The 16,591-nt window shown below is 36.3% G+C and overlaps 1 protein-coding gene across 2 annotated transcripts in view; it reads right to left on the bottom strand.

The window, feature by feature from the left end:
* Positions 1–234: 234 nt before the first annotated feature.
* TTC33 (tetratricopeptide repeat domain 33) overlaps positions 235–16,591 on the bottom strand; it is a 32,073-nt gene continuing 15,716 nt past the window's right edge. For both annotated transcript variants that reach the window (XM_004265968.4, XM_033421216.2), the window contains exons 3-5: positions 7,152–7,233; positions 5,199–5,330; positions 235–2,269 (exon numbers count right to left, since the gene is read on the bottom strand). In XM_004265968.4, coding sequence (XP_004266016.1) covers positions 1,916–2,269; positions 5,199–5,330; positions 7,152–7,233 — 568 coding nt within the window. In that variant the 3' untranslated portion in view covers positions 235–1,915. The remainder of the gene's footprint in view (positions 2,270–5,198; positions 5,331–7,151; positions 7,234–16,591) is intronic.

Raw genomic sequence — 16,591 nt, 5'->3', positions numbered from 1 at the left:
TTTCACGAAAGGAAAAGATTACAAAGAAGTTCTCCTCCTTTCTTAAAATCAGAAGAAAGTGAGGTTAAATAAAACCAATTCAAGTTCTTCATAGAAATAGCTAGCATTTACTGAGTACTTCATACACAAGACACCATACAAGGTGCCTTACATATTTTATTTTCACATAAGAAATTAATTAAATAAATCAATCTAATTTTTCAAAAGCTAACAACACAAAATAATAGGCAAACCTTTAAATGCAGAAAAAACCTATTTATTCACAAATTATACAATACACATCCATTACTCAAAACAACGTACAAAATAGTAAGTGCTCACTTCTCTAGATACCCAACTATCTGCCCTTTGAGAATATACCTTATTAAACAAAATAAAATATAATTAATATTTGTTTTTTGGGTCTTTCTAAAACTAACTTCTTTAACCAGAGCTAACTTTCTGATACAACTTTAGGGAAAAAATATAATACTTTCCAAGGTAAGTGCTGGCTTCTCCAACTCTGAAAAAAAGAGGTAAGCATTCGACTAAAAGAAATGTTTTTAAATTATCTCAGAAAAATGTACAGTATTACATGTACATGCCCTCAGAGGGTAAGGTGAGATTCTTTAAAATAACTTACTTCCTCTCTAACAAGGATAAAATTAATTTTAAACCAATAATAGCTTCCTGAGTTTCAGAAGTAACAGTACACAGCAGTCCTACTGTACTAACATATATGTGGCATAAAAATAACAATTAATATTAGCAATGACAGTATTGACTTGTGGATGTGACTGTGGCCTTTCAATGAAATATATTCTGCAATATATCCTTTCTACTCATGGGACTGAACCATAAATCACATTTCAGTTTCTGTTGTGCCTAAGGTATTCATTCATTGGCACTTTAATAAATCTCTACTTTTTTTTTTGTCCAATTTTTAGAAAGGTATAATTTAGCTATTTAAAACTGTGATTGTTTCTCATTTCACTGAGTAGTTCCAGAAAAGTTAACTAGAAAAGGAATTCCAAACCATCAGCTGGAAAGTTATATCAAGAGATAAGTTATTTTCAAGGGTTTTAATCTTGTAAAAATAAGGAAAAGAAAATAACTGCTTGTGACTGGGACAACAGCAGTGCAATTTGTTATGATGTATCTATAAGAGCCATTCGTTTTAAAAAATGCACATCTTAAAAATGACTCACTTGGTACTAAGGACTACTCTATCTACTTTAATAATTTAAAAAATAAAACCATGATTCTGACATTTATCAGTATTTCACACATCTAACAAATACTGAAACTAGCAACTACCACTGTTATAAATAATTATAAAGTCAAAACAAAAGCACAAATCAGAATTAAGAGAAACTTCAGAAAATATTCAGAATGTACACATTTGCATGCATTTTCAGTCAAACTTTCAAGGATCCCACACATAACCAAATGACAACTTTGAATCAAAATGAATGTCAAAAACATTCAAGCTTTGTGACAGACTTACTCTAATGAAAGAAGAGAAAAAGAAGAGTGAACAGTAACAGCAGGGTATTTCTAGCAGGGCAAGAAGCCTACTTCCTTTATCATAAAAGCCAACAAGTCAATATTTTAATAACACTGGCCATCAAGTTATTCACTATTTGAGAATTTACTTTTCAAGTTGTATCTTTAAAATGCATTCACTTATATATTTGGATTAAATTAAGCTTATTAATCAAAAAACCACTGTACTCAGAATTTTAATCTTAAGAAGCTGAAATCATAGCTTATCAAAGCAGAGTCCAAACACTACACAATAATTCTTCCATTTAGTTTTCATATGCCTCATCTGAAAAACTTATTTTACAAACAGGAGTTTTGCCCTGTTTCTCTAAATGCCCCAACGGCTAAAATTTAGGTGGCAAAGATAGATTCAAATGATTCCTGCTAAGCTTTATCGGGCTTTGATAAAAACAGAGCCATCTGGTGGAGCAGCACCGTCTTCCTTCTCAGTCACAGTCTCTACAGTCCCAGAAGCCGACACAATAACCATTGTTTTATCTGCTGCAACTGTCTTCTGTTTTTCAGCAATAGCTGCACAAACAGCTACAATCTCCTCACTTTCAAAGTCATACTCAGGAATTGACTTTGGTGAGAAATGTGTTACCTCTGCTGGTGCTTCACTTTTTTTAATCCTCTGTGCTACCTTCTGCTGCTCCTGGAGCGTTCTTGCCCAAGAAAGGTCTTCTTTCCATATTTCAGGGTTCATTGGATAGATGTGAAGGGCTACTTGAAAACTTCGAATTGCCTAGGGAGGAGAAAAGGTCAAACGTTTTTTGTTTGCTTAGTTTTAAAAAAGGAGTGTATTTAATATAATCCACAATATCCATATCTCTCTCTCTCTTTTTCCTCAATGTATTAGAATGTAAAGATGGAAGTTAGAGCTGTTCTCTACCCACTAGATGATGGTTACAGTAAAAAAAAAAAAAAAAAAAGAGTCAAAGAGTGTAAAAGAAAGTGGCTGACAAATTGTTGATGAGGACTAAAAGTCTATTAAAACAGAGGTACTGATATTATGGCTCAAAACAAGGTAAATGCATTGTTCAGCTTCTGCAGATCAGCAAATATATAAATCTGGCGATTTCCTGGGCTAACCCATGATCAGAAAGGTACCAGGAATGCATATCTTTGAAGCCAAGAGTTTAGATCATAATAATGATAACACATCTTGAGTGTCACAGGAGACAAAGAAGGACGTTATATAATGATAAAAGTGTCAATTCACCAGAAAAATATAACGATTATAAATATATATGCACCCAACATCAGAACATTTAAGTATATAAACACTGACAGAACTGGAGGGAGAAATAGACAGCAATAAAGTATTAGTAGTGGATTCAACACCCCACTTTCAATAATGGATAGAACATTCAGACAGAAGATCAATAAGGAAACAGAAGATTTGAACAACACTATAGACCAAAGGGACCTAACAGATATATATAGAATGATTCATACAACAGCAGCAAAATACACATTATTCTCAAGAACACACAGAACATTTCCAGGATAGATCACATCTTAGGTCACAAAACAAGTCTTAAATTTAAGAAGACATACCAAGTATCTTTTCTGACTACAATGGAATAAAACTAGAAATCAACAGCAGAAGGAAACTGGAAAAACTTACAGATACATGGAAATAAAACAGCACACTCTTGAACAACCAGTGAGTCAAAGAAGAAATCAAAAGAGAAATTAAAACGTATCTTGAGACGAAAATTAAAATGTAACATCCTGATACTATAGGATACAGCAAAAGCAAAACTAAGTGGAAGTTTATAATGATAAATGCCTATGTTAAAAAAAGAAAAGATCTCAAGGAAAAAAACTTAACTTTATACCTCGAAGAATTAGAAAATGAAAAACAAACTAAGCCTATGAACATTTTCCAACATACACACCCAGCTCCGCATAAAAATCTAAATACTCATAGATGTATATACAACTATTGACTTTTAATTTACTGCCTGTTCTATTTACCTATGTATTTTCTTATGTTTTTGTCCATATGTATATGTAGAAAGAACTGTGAGATGTTAGAAATTTTAGCTTGTTTTCAATATATTTTTTACAGTATTCCCTTCATTATGACAATGAGTAAAGTTATTTTTTTAACCATTCTAGTATTTCAAAAGAACAGCTTAAGTTTACATAAAAATTACAAATTTAGATTTTTTTCAAGTAGAACCCTAAAACTGTATTAAATGGGGGAAAAACACTTTTAATTCCAAGAATTTCACAATATAAATAGAAAGAAATGTATCAAGCAGAAAAAATAACAATTTTAAAAAATTGAATAATTTTACTTTTATTGGTTTATTCAAAGTATCTCTGTTGTCTCACCTGCAGTTTATTTTCTTTCTTTATAGGACAATCTTTGCTAAACATTATGTCCTAGAGGTTTTTCCCATTACCATAGGTACTTACAAGCAAAACAGATAATGATCTGTAAGTTTTTAATAAAGGAGAAATGGGTAAAAAGTATCATAGAATAGACTTTTGTTTTGCTGTTAACCTGTTAGAAAACTAAATTCCTTGAGTTTCTTTTTCCAACTCTGATATGATTTAAGTCTTCAGATAAAAAAGAGGAAAGATGACTATGTTAAATGGCAAGGAAAGAAAACAACCTTTGGTTTAACTTGTTTCCATCACTGTGAATTTTATTTCAGATTATCAGTTTTAAGTTATTTTACTTTAAGCAATCCTTTTCTCATCAAAATTCCTTATGATTTTTGAGAATTTGACAAATACCTTCTTAATTAGAAATAATGATATATTTACAAGAGTACCAGAAAAATCTAAGTTATCTACAACTGACTAAAGCCATTATTAGTAATGTTAAATTCAGGATTTACCAATAATTTTAGCCTTTAAAGAAACTTCTTTGGTATTTTTTTGCTTGTTTTGTTTTTAACTGTAAAAAGCTAATAAAAGCATGAAAAATCTTAATTTTTGATGACAAAGAGCAAATGTGGCACCACTATATTAGATTTACAGAAGTCTTTTAGGAAATTAGCTGTCAGGTATATATAGTTCAGTCAAAAGAAAAACAAAAACAGGACAATGCTCACAGCCAACTCTGACCTACCAAGCCTACCTACAAGGTATAGTCCAGACAAGGTGAGAAATGCACCAAGTACCAGTTTAGAGTAAACTTTACACAATGAGTATTTCATTTTCATAAGCTTCTACCCTTCCCCATTTCTCCCCTCACTAAGCTTAGCAATTTTTCAGTCTGAATATTTATCACCATTACTCTCCCGTATTTCACTTTCTTCCTTCCTCAACATAATCTTTTAGTGGTTTTTGTCTCCATGGTGATACTAATACCACTTTATAATGTGGTAAATTTAATGATGCAAGGAACTAACCTAAAAGTTGTTTTATATTTAAATAAGGTTTACCAAATGCCTACATTTCATGTTAATATTTTTTTAATTCCCATGATGTCAAATACCTGAAAAATATTCTGATCCTGATATAATTGATATCTGTAATGGAAAAAGATGTTTGGTAATAACTCATCTGTGTTTATGGGTTAATACCTTTAAAAGGTTATTTGCTATTTACTTTTTGTGTACACATGATAAATGACTATTTACTTTTTGGTTCAGCTGATGAAAAGCATGTCAAAATAAAATGTCATCACTGTAATAATCTGACTTACTTACCAAGACTATCTCTCCTAATCCAAGCTGAGCACGTCCCAAAGTTTGCCAAGATTCCCATGAATGTGGATTTCTCTGGACAGCCATTTCCGCAGCATGAACTGCTGGGAACGTTTCATGAAGAGACATTAGGACCTATAGCCAAAAAAGAAGAAACAGAACCCATCAGTAATATTCATAAATTAGCAAACTAAATACTAGCCAAAAAGAAAAAATGGATAATTGTATGTAAACAACTCTTTTCATTTTTAAAAATATATTTTTAGTCTGGAAAATGTAACATTTTAGTGGGTTTGACCCCCTTCTCTGCTCTTCAGGGTTAGAAATTATATTCTTCCTACTCCTGAAATAACTATGAAAAATATAAAGCATTCCCTTTTCAACTGATGAAACCTACTGTCCATCTGGTCAAAACCAGGTGGTCATATTCTGGCCATGGTGGCTCACAGCTATTTGAACCCCAATTCCCCTTCTATTTATTCTACTTACAATGTGTTTTTTTTAGGGAACTCCAGGTCCTGCTGTCAAACAAGGTAAATTTAAATTTGTTCAACTACCCATCCTATCCATAGTGAACATCTTTCTGCTATAAAAATCATTTAAACACTCCACCAGCCTCCCCACAACTGGGTTCTTCAAACCACACACATCAGAAAAATCAGGGAGTTCCAGAACCCTCTACCTCAATTTATGGGAAAGGGCTGGCTTTTATCTATAATATTTTGCCCATCTGCATTTCACAAGATTTGTGACACCATCATTATCAGGTTCCAAATAAAACAACTCATTTCATATAGCTTGCCACAAATCCTATCTTTAATACATACATATTTAAGATTAAAAATTAAAGACTTATCCAAATGAAGGTCCTCACAGCACTCCATTCAGTGGAAATAATTTATTTGGGTTTTTCCTGGATAAACTACCATCAAAGCTGAAAAAGGATGTGCCCTATGTTTGGGATCATCATCTGCAAGATATGCTAGGTGTGTGGATCAAGGCTGAACTGCAACCACTCCCTGCCAGAAGTATGGTTAATTCTCTGTTTGAGATTTTAAACATCTTTTGGATAATCTAATATAAGTGCTCAGACGTTTTCTTTACGAAATTTCTCACAAAATATTAAAACTGTATTTTTAAGTACAAATGTTATTTTTATAATATTAATAAATTGAGTCTATTCTGACCTTTTGCTATGGACTAGGCCATTATTAGAGAAATAGCATCATCTAGAATCCAATCCATCCTCATTCTGAAGAGACTGAGTTATTGCTAAGTCCACTACAATTAATTTCCAAGGAAAGCTAACACATTTCATTCGTTTAAGAGATCACCAGTGACTTTTTAAAAGACATCCATCTGCTCATATCTTAAGCAGTTAGGTTGAAATGAAAGTTAGCTTCATTGTGAAGTGTTTTAAACAAACTTCTAATTTGATGCATGAGGAAGAGCCATAAATAATATGGTGACATATGTTTTTCCCAAATAAACTATATTTAAAAAAAAAGAAAATGGGGCTTCCCTGGTGGCGCAGTAGTTAAGAATCCGCCTGCGCAGGGGACATGGGTTTGAGCCCTGGTCCGGGAAGATCCCACATGCCGCTGAGCAACTAAGCCCAACTTAGTTTTTTGCCGCAACTACTGAGCCTGCGCTCTAGAACCCGAGAGCCACAACTACTGAAGCCCGCACACCTAGAGCCTGTGCTCCGCTACAAGAAAAGCCACTGCAATGAGAAGCCTGTGCACTGCAACGAAGAGTAGCCCCGCTCGCCGCAACTAGAGAAAGCCCGTGCAAAGCAATGAAGACCCAATGCAGCCAAAAGTAAATAAATTAAATAAATAAATTTACAAAAAAAAAGAAAGAAAATGGGAGGAAATGCTCTTTTGGTTCATCACCGCTCACCAGACATAGTGAGTGCAATTTCACAATGAAAGGGAAATTCTTCATAATTATTACCTGTGATTTCATCTCATACAGGGTAGCATCATTTGGGGTTAACTGTAGTGCTTCATCCCACTTCTGAATCGCCTCTCGGTATCTATGGTTGTTAAAGTTACATTAATATTATATTTTCAGTATGTCTTTGAGAGTACATGACCAAATTTAAAAATCAGAAAATAAGGAATAATTGTTTACCAAGAAATATCTCTATTCAAGAACTGATAATGGTGATGTTACAAAAGCAGGAAAATTTAAGACATGAAGGGAAAGGACAGCAAAAGAGAAAAAAGCAAAACCTAAATAAAAAAGATTTCTGAAATTTTTCAAGATTTTATTTTCTGGCCTAAGAAATCACCACCAGAATTTCTTTTTTTCACCAACCTCAATGTCTGCATGTGCTGTCATTCATTTCAGATGTATTACAAAGGATTTCTCTCAAGAACTTATAATCTAATTACAACCCTTGGCTCTACTGCAGCAATCTAGCTGACAGAGATGACAATTTAAGATGTTGCCAGGTCATTCTGTAAAGATTCTTCAGTTTTAAGATTTTTTGTCTATAAGCTCCAAGAACACAGGGACCATGTCTTAGTTATCACTATCAATAAATGGTAAGCTTATAAGATATGGGTCACATGAACGAAAAACAGTATGAAGACAGTGATTTCCACTATCATCTTTTCACTGATGTTCTCCCAGTCACAACTCTCTTCTGAGCTAACATCTCTACCTAGATTCCCTATAGACACCTCAAACTGAATACGCCCCAAACTGATCTTAGCATACTCCATGCCAAATCTGCAGAAGCACAGTAGCACTTTTTTTTTTTAATAAAATTAAGGAATGACTAAGTCCTGCATATTATCCAAAGCAGTCACCTTCACAGCATCCTTCCCAAGCAGTTAACTCATGTATACCTGATTATTTCTAGGAGGACAAAGTTCAAATTACTAGAATATTCTTCATTATAATGAGCTAAAACTTTCTATCCTGTACCTTCCCCTCAATGCTACTCATTCTCTTTTCTAGAGCTAAACAGAAAATATATAATCCACCAGTTTTCATTCCTGGCTACATAGAGACGATCTAGGGAGGTTTGTGTGGGGAAAAAAATACACATGCGTGCACACACACACACACGCATACACACACACATATATGCTGGTCCCTGTCTCAGATCAATGAAAACAAATTCTTGGAGTAGGGCCCAGGCATCTGTATTTTTTTAAAGTTCCCCAAGTTATGCTAATAAAAACCAGAGTTCAGAACCACTGATAAGATCTCTATTGGGATATTAAGCCCTATCATGTACTGTCTTCTCTTAAATCTCTTCTTGCTACCCTTCCTTTCCTCTATGTGTTCTAGTGTATAATTTCCTACCTTCTATGTGAAGATCCAAACCAAACATAACAACCAAAATGTGGGCTCACCTGCACTGATTATTATTTAAGCAGGGAGCAGAAAACTAAAGAAATAAAGGCAGAATCTGGTAGAAAATACAAAGCTGAAAACCATAAAAAAGTACATTCTCTATCTCTGCTTCCACCTTGCTACAGCACTCCTTTACTAGTAAATAATACAAATGGCAATACCATTTCCAGGGTCCTGTGCCACCAGGCACACGGCAAAAGGGCGGCAGCTATCTTAGAATAATTTTGCCACACTGCCAACTCCATGGCTAGCAGCAGGGGTGAAGGTGGACAGCACACAAGTGCACTACAGAAAGCCTGCCTTAACTGCCACATGGGTTGTAGCAATGGCTACTGTTATTCTGTAGCAGCAGGCTAAGGTATCAATATAATAATAAGCTGAAGATTCACCCCACAATGGCTGGCAGTCTTTGTTTCTAGACAAACCACATCTGAATACACAGAAATGATTATCAGAACCACTGTTAATATCTTCTTCCCTAACAGGGGTCCCCGCTGAGCCCCGAGGAGGTATTTGCTTGAAGACTGTTTAACTCTGGGTGAAAGACTACTCGAATTTTAGGAACTACCAATGATCTGAAGACAGAGAGACCATTATTCACCTCATTTTTATGATGTGCTACCACGATGCTGTATGTTTTCCCGTCTCTGCCTGCAACAGACCTATTCTTAGGACACAAATCAAATCTTTAAGAGCTTCACCAAGTGAAAATTACTTCTCTATCAAGGATTTTGCCAAACTCAAGCACCTGTGTAGAGCCAGGGTCCCCCAAGTGGGAAGTAATAGTGGAGACATGCCGTCTCACTGGCCGCTGTCCTTCAACGCTCCTCCTTCCGTCTCACTCAGAGATCCCTTTGCAGTGCTCCATGCATTGCTCTGCTTTCCACGGGCCCTGGCACTTCTGTGCAGAGTCAGGCTATACCCACTAGCCTGGCCTGCACAGGCCTGAGTGGCTGGCACACAATTCTCCACACAAACTGTGCTTAGCACGTGGTATACACACGCTGGCTAAACCACTGTGTCCCACTGTTACTTTCTAGTTACCCTGAATGGGAACCTGAGGCTCACAATTATTTTTAAATAATTGTCATGTCAGTGTTAGCTTAGACCCACCAAATGCACTTCAAAGTAAGACATTTAAGTATCTTTTCAGGTACCATTAAAATTCTTTATTTATGAATTCCAATTATTCTATTAAAATACCATCAACTCTACAGAATTAATTAACTAGCTCCTTCTGTAGCATCACCACCTATCAGGTCACACTGCTTGGATTCATATACTAATGCCTAAAGGAGCCTATTCTTAGTCTTTCCTTTCCCAGCCCCTTTAGATAAAGCAGCTTCCTTTAAGCCAAAAGTCCCTCTAAAAAAGGATGGAGAGAAAAGATACAAGGACTTCACCTGGTATTGCACTTAGCAAAAAAAAAACACACAGAGAAGGAAAGAAAGTCTGAACTTTACCGGCAGACTCTTAAACAGGGATAAAAACCACAGCTTGCAGAGAGGAGGAAAAGGGAAGGAGGAGGAAGACAGGGCCTGCAGATTCCAGTGGACCTCTTCCTTCCTTGATCTGCACATGTACATCTTTTAAGGCAGCTAAGACAGCATATCTGTGCTGGCAACTATAAATTGCACTGGTGGCTTATATTGGTATTCAGTATTTTTTTGAACAAAAAATATTCTTAAATCAGGTCTTCCTTATATTCTTTACCTGAGTAAATGATACCTGTTTTGATATAAAAAATTTTTCCCTGGGTATACAAATAGAGAAGAACCAGAAAACAGAGGAAAGTGGGCGTGGGTATGTGCGCACGTGTGTGCACGCGCACACACACACACACACATACAGAAATTAAAGACACAATTTCACCACCCAAAGATCATAACCATAGTTAATATACTTAACATTTTATTGTATACCCTTCCAGTATATTTTAATATAACGTATATAACACACACACAAAACGTCTTCTCAAGTCCTGAAATCATCAAATTCTTCCCTCTACAGCATAATACTTAAAGACTGATTACTACTGTTCCAAATGGATCCTCCCTTGTTAGATATTAAAAGTAACACTTTGGTACAAACTTCCAGTTATAAGATGAATAAGTTCTAGAGACATAATGCATAGCATGGTGTGGTGACTCTAGTTAACAGTACTGTATCACATACTTGAAAGTTGCTAAGAGAGTAGATCTTAAGTGTTCTCACCAAATACAAACAAAGTAATTTTATGAGGTGGTGGATGTGTTAACTAACCTTATTGTGGGAATCATTTTGAAATATATACATGTTCAAATCATCACCTTGTAAACTTTAAACTTACACAGTGTTATATATCAATTATATCTCAATAAATCTGGAAAAAAGTTACACTTTGGCCATTACAATTCTCTTTTGGAAGAAAGTGTGCCACGAATAATAATTATTAAAGAAGAAAAAATGTATTTTGGAGGTCAAACAGAATACACGTATTATATTTGATGTAAAACTGACTGGAAATGAGATCACCTTAGAAGGAAGGTTGTGTAACTCAAGATATCACTCACATTGATTTCTTTTAATTAAGAAAAAAAGCCACTGAGGGAAAAATAAGTATTATATTTACTCGTCTATGCAACTCCCCTTCAGATTTTCTATTAATATGCCAGACATACAAGGGACAGTTCCAGGTTAGTTTAGTTATCAGAATTAGCAATCTCTAAACTAATCAAGAATTCAAATGACACTAGTACTTTTTAAGTATAAGAAGATTATATCTAAAATACAAATCATATTCAGGTTGTTTAATCCTCTGAAACTAGTCTAGGTGTTTAACAATTAGAATTATAATTTTAAAATTTTGGCCTTATAGAAAAAAGGGGAAATCCTTATAGTGAAAAACAAATACAGCAGCAGCCTCTCATATGTTCTCTCCTCAATCTAGTACGCAGGTGCATGCACGCACACACAAACATACACTTAAAAGCTCTGCTTCAAATGAACAACTACTTTTTTTTTTTTTTTTTTTGCGGTACGCGGGCCTCTCACTGTTGTGGCCTCTCCCGTTGCGGAGCACAGGCTCCGGACGTGAACAACTACTTTTAAACTACTGTAAACAATAAGAGGACATGTACAGGAACACTACTTTCAAAACCTTTGTAAGGGACAAAAAACTTTTTTCCTTCAACAACTTAAACATAAAAATAAACCTCTAAACAAATGCTGATGAAGGAAAGTTCTTAACGGGGGAAGAAAACAGCTAATAAATGCAGGAGAAATATTAGAATTTTAAAAATCATCACTTATGAAATAATGGATCTAGATGGATCTAAATGATGACCATCAGTGGATGCTAAAACCATTAGGGAAAAGATTGATGCAGAACTGTACGATGGAAGATAAGGCTGATATTCCCCTGAATGCTGTAACTGACAGCATCACTAAAGGGACACCCAGATATTATATATATCATGATGTGATGCAACAGAAAGTAAACAACACCATGAATATTCTAGCAAAAAAAAAATTGAACTTCAATTGAAGCTGCCTGACTTAACTTCCAGTTTACATAAAATACAAGAGATGGAGAGAAAAAAAATTAAATGATCCAGAGGGAAAAAATCAGGCAAATCCAGAGTGTGAGCCAGTCTACTAAGCAATTTGCCTAGTTAATTCAAAAAGTCAATGCCATGGGAAAAACTTTTAAAGGTGAGAGAATTGTTCTAATGTTCTAAATAAGGGTCCACAAACTTTTTTCTGTAAAGGGCCAAATCGTAAATACTTTAGGCTTTGGAGACAAGACAGTCTCTGTTCCAACTACCTGACTCTGCTGCTCTAGTGTGAAAGCAACCACAGACAACACAAATGAGTGGTGCTGTGTGCCAACAAAACTTTATTTAGAAAAACAGATGGCATACAAAGTTTGATCCACTAACTGTATGTAGTCTTAGACCCAGCTCTAAATTGAAAGAGACTAAAAACACCTAACAACCAGTAATGACGTATGAGTCTTGATTGGATCTTCAGTCAAAAAATCAGCTATAAAAAACATTTTATGGACAACTGCAAAACTAAATACGTATGAGATACTAACAAATATTAGGAAATTATTGTTGTCTTACATGCTAGTTATATTATGGTTATTTTGGAAATGTCCTTATTGATAGAAAATTCATATAGAAGCTTTCAGGGATAAGCTTTCATGATGTCTGCAACTTATTATCAAATGGTTCATAAAACATATACAGAGAAAGCAAATATGGCAAGATAACAATGCTGAATCTAGGTGGTGGGTAAACAGATGCTCACTGTAATTTTCAACTCTTTTGTATGTTTCAAAATTTTCACAATAAAAAGTTAGAAAACAGTTTTTAATGGAAAGTTATAAGCATGTCCCCTATCTTTCTACATACACACATGCACACAATCACTAAAAGCCAAGTTTGCTGCTCGATAACAATATACTCAAAAACAAAAAGGGAAAAAAAGTAAACTATGTTTTTTTAAATGCACATCCAGTTTGATCTAGCAATTCCATTTCTATAAATCTTTCTTGGACTAAACTGTATGTGTGCACACTTATATCTTTGAAAGGATACCCACTATATCATTTGTAAAAATTAAAGATGAAAACGTTCTTTTTCAAAAGAGGTAAGGTTAAATACATTTTAGAACATCATATAATGAAATACAAGTATCCCTTCATATCCAAATCTTTCTGGTTCCTGATTTCAGATACTTAAGAGTCTGGATAGTAAGAGACCTACGACACAGCCATTAAAAAAAAAAAAAAAAAGGACTTTCCCTATGGCACAGTGGTTGAGAATCTGCCTGCCAATGCAGGGGACACAGGTTTGATCCCTGGTCCGGGAAGATCCCACATGCCGCGGAGCAACTAAGCCCGTGCACCACAACTACTGAGCCTGCACTCTACAGCCCGTGCGCCACAACTACTGAAGCCCACGCACCCTAGAGCCCGCGTGCCCCAACTACTGAGCCCACGCACTGCAACTACTGAAGCCCACGCACTCCAGGGCCCATGTGCCACAACTACTGAACCTGCGTGCTGCAACTACTGAAGCCTGCGTGCCTAGAGCCCGTGCTCTGCAACAAGAGAAGCCACCGCAATAAGAAGCCCGCGCACGGCAACAAAGAGTAGCCCCCGCTCGCCACAACTAGAGAAAGCCCATGTGCAGCAACGAAGACCCAACACAGCCACAAAAAAAAAAAAAAAAAAAAAAAAAAAAAAGATCTCTAAGATGTATTAAGTTAAAAAGACAAGGGAGAGAATGGTATATATATATTATATTTAGAATGCTACCATTAATGATGTTTTAAAAGATCTATAGACCTACATGCTTATAAATATAAAGAGTATCTTGGCAGGATATCAAGAAACTGGTAACTGTGGCTGCCTCTGGGAAAGTGAAATAATAGGCTAGGGGACAGGAGTAAGGGTAAGACTCTTCACTGTGTATCCTTTGTTATTACTGCGTTTGCTTTTTAAAAATCATGAGTATATTTCATTGCCTTTTTCTTTTCAGTAAAAATTTTAAGAATAAATTAAACAAACCATGGATCTGGGAAAGATCACTTAAGAAGAGAGTAGATAAGAAAGAGAAAAGATACCAGGGCTGGAGTCTTCCAAATGTGGAGATCAAGCAAAGAAGTAAGGACCAGCAAAGATGACTGAGAAGCAGAGAAAGAATGGAAGGAGAAAATTCAGGAGTGTGTGTGATTTTATAGAAACCAAGGGAGAAGTCTGTCATGGAGAGAATGACGAGTTGTACTGAATACTTCAGAAAGCTCTAATGTCATGCAGGTCATTGGTGACACTGACCAAAACAGTATTGTTGGAATGGAAGCCAGACTGAATAGTGAAGTGGAAGTAAAAAAGTAGGGACAATGAATGACTCACTTGGGAGGTTTTTCTGTGAATACCAAATAGAGAAATGAGAAGATTACGCATATAAGAATATAAGATCACGAGGTGATTTACAGGGACTTCCCTGGTGGAACAGTGGTTAAGAATCCACCTGCCAATGCAGGGGACCTGGGTTCGAGCCCTGGTCCGGGAAGATCCCACATGCCACGGAGCAACTAAGCCCATGCGTCACAACTACTGAGCCTGTGCTCTAAAGGCCGCGAGCCACAACTACTGAGCCCACGTGCCACAACTACTGAAACCTGTGCACCTAGAGCCAGTGCTCTGCAACAAGAGAAGCCACCGCAATGACAAGCCTGAGCCACAACGAAGAGCAGCCCCCGCTCGCCACAACTAGAGAAAGCCCGCACGCAGAGACGAAGACCCAACACAGCCAAAAATAAATAAATAAATTTATTAAAAAAACATAAAGAGGTGATTGACATATCTCAAACACAATGTGTTTAAACTGAACTCACCATCATCTCCTACTCCAAATTTACTCTACCCGTATATCCCTGACTTAAAGAACTGCACCACCGAGGCATTAAGAAAATCCTGAAGCCATTCATTCTTGACTATACTTTTCCCTGCTCTAGGTCACATTAGTCTTCAATTCTCTAATTCAATTCCTTTAATCCACTGTCACTGCTACTAGTGTAGGTCCTCAGCCTTCCAGGATGGTCAAAAATTCAATAAACCAGTCTTTCTGAGATCAGTCTTGCCTGACTCCAATCCTTTTTCTACTCTATCTCAGAAAAAAATTTCCAAAACATAGTTTTGATGAGTTCACCTACTGATAAAAATATTTCAATAGCTCCGGGTTACCTTCAACACACTCAAGTTCAGGCCTCTTAAATTTCACTAGACATCCAACAGACACATCTCGGCTCCAAATCCCCTTTCTCCTCTAGACGCTCCTTTCACTGACGTTGTGCATTATGCTCCTTCCAGTTCTACTGTTTTTTTTGTTTTACGATACGCGGGCCTCTCACTGCTGTGGCCTCTCCCGTTGCGGAGCACAGGCTCCGGACGTGCAGGCTCAGCGGCCATGGCTCACGGGGCCAGCCGCTCCGCGGCATGTGGGATCTTCCCGTACCGGGGCACGAACCCGTGTCCCCTGCATCGGCAGGCAGACTCTCAACCACTGCGCCACCAGGGAAGCCCCTGAACTATTTTTGATACTCCAAAGGGAGAGATTTTCTCTGGCCTCTTCTTGGCTTTGCACATGCAGATTCCTACGACTGGAACATTGTTCTGCCCCTTCTTCAGCTAATTTCCATTTACCTTTTATGACTGTTCTGATGCTATCTCCTCCAAAAAATCTTGTAAAACACGCTTTAATTCTTCCATTCCCCCATTCAGTTAAACGCCCTCCTTTTATATCATCCAAGGAACTCTCTAAAACTGTACTCTTTACTCCATATCAAAACAGCTTCCCTCTTTGTGTTGTCCCCCAAAAGATGCTTATCTAATATTTTCTTTGTGGCATCAATGCCTAACAAAAGCACTAAATAAATGTTCAGTGAGTAAAAATAGATACAAGACATTAATATACTAAGTTAATTTGAGTGAGGGGAGAAGAATATGAAACAACAAATGACAAATGATGTTGAACATAATTTTATCTCTGCTGAATCACACTGCTAGATTTTATGCAGCTTTAAAGTAAATTTTAATTACTTGTCCTGATTATTTAAATTCTTGACAAAAGAAAAGTTGCATACATGAAAACACTGCTAAACTCAAAATCTTTATTCTAGATATAACTGATTCCCATTCCCAGTAGTTTTGTTCTATAAAGTCACCATAAAGACTGAATTAATGAATACTGAATCATTGGTTCTAAGGTTAAGTTCCAGCAAGCCTCTGGTCACATTTTTATCAACCGATTAACATATAACCCCGTTTTATGTCCATTTCTGGTTAAAGACATCTTTAATGTACATTGCTGATTCACTAACACTAAACTCGTGGCCAGCGGCGCTGTAACTCAGGCCTGGATGAAGCTTACCTAACACGCGTATTTTCTCCATATGGCACATCACAGCCTTCTTGGGCTTAACAACACTAGACAGCACTTCTGCGCTACGTTTTTTGCTGTTTAAAAAGCCCC

This window comes from Orcinus orca, chromosome 3 (genome assembly GCF_937001465.1).
Source record: "Orcinus orca chromosome 3, mOrcOrc1.1, whole genome shotgun sequence".
Lineage (NCBI taxonomy): Eukaryota > Metazoa > Chordata > Mammalia > Artiodactyla > Delphinidae > Orcinus > Orcinus orca.
This window is presented reverse-complemented; position numbering and strand designations above follow the sequence as displayed.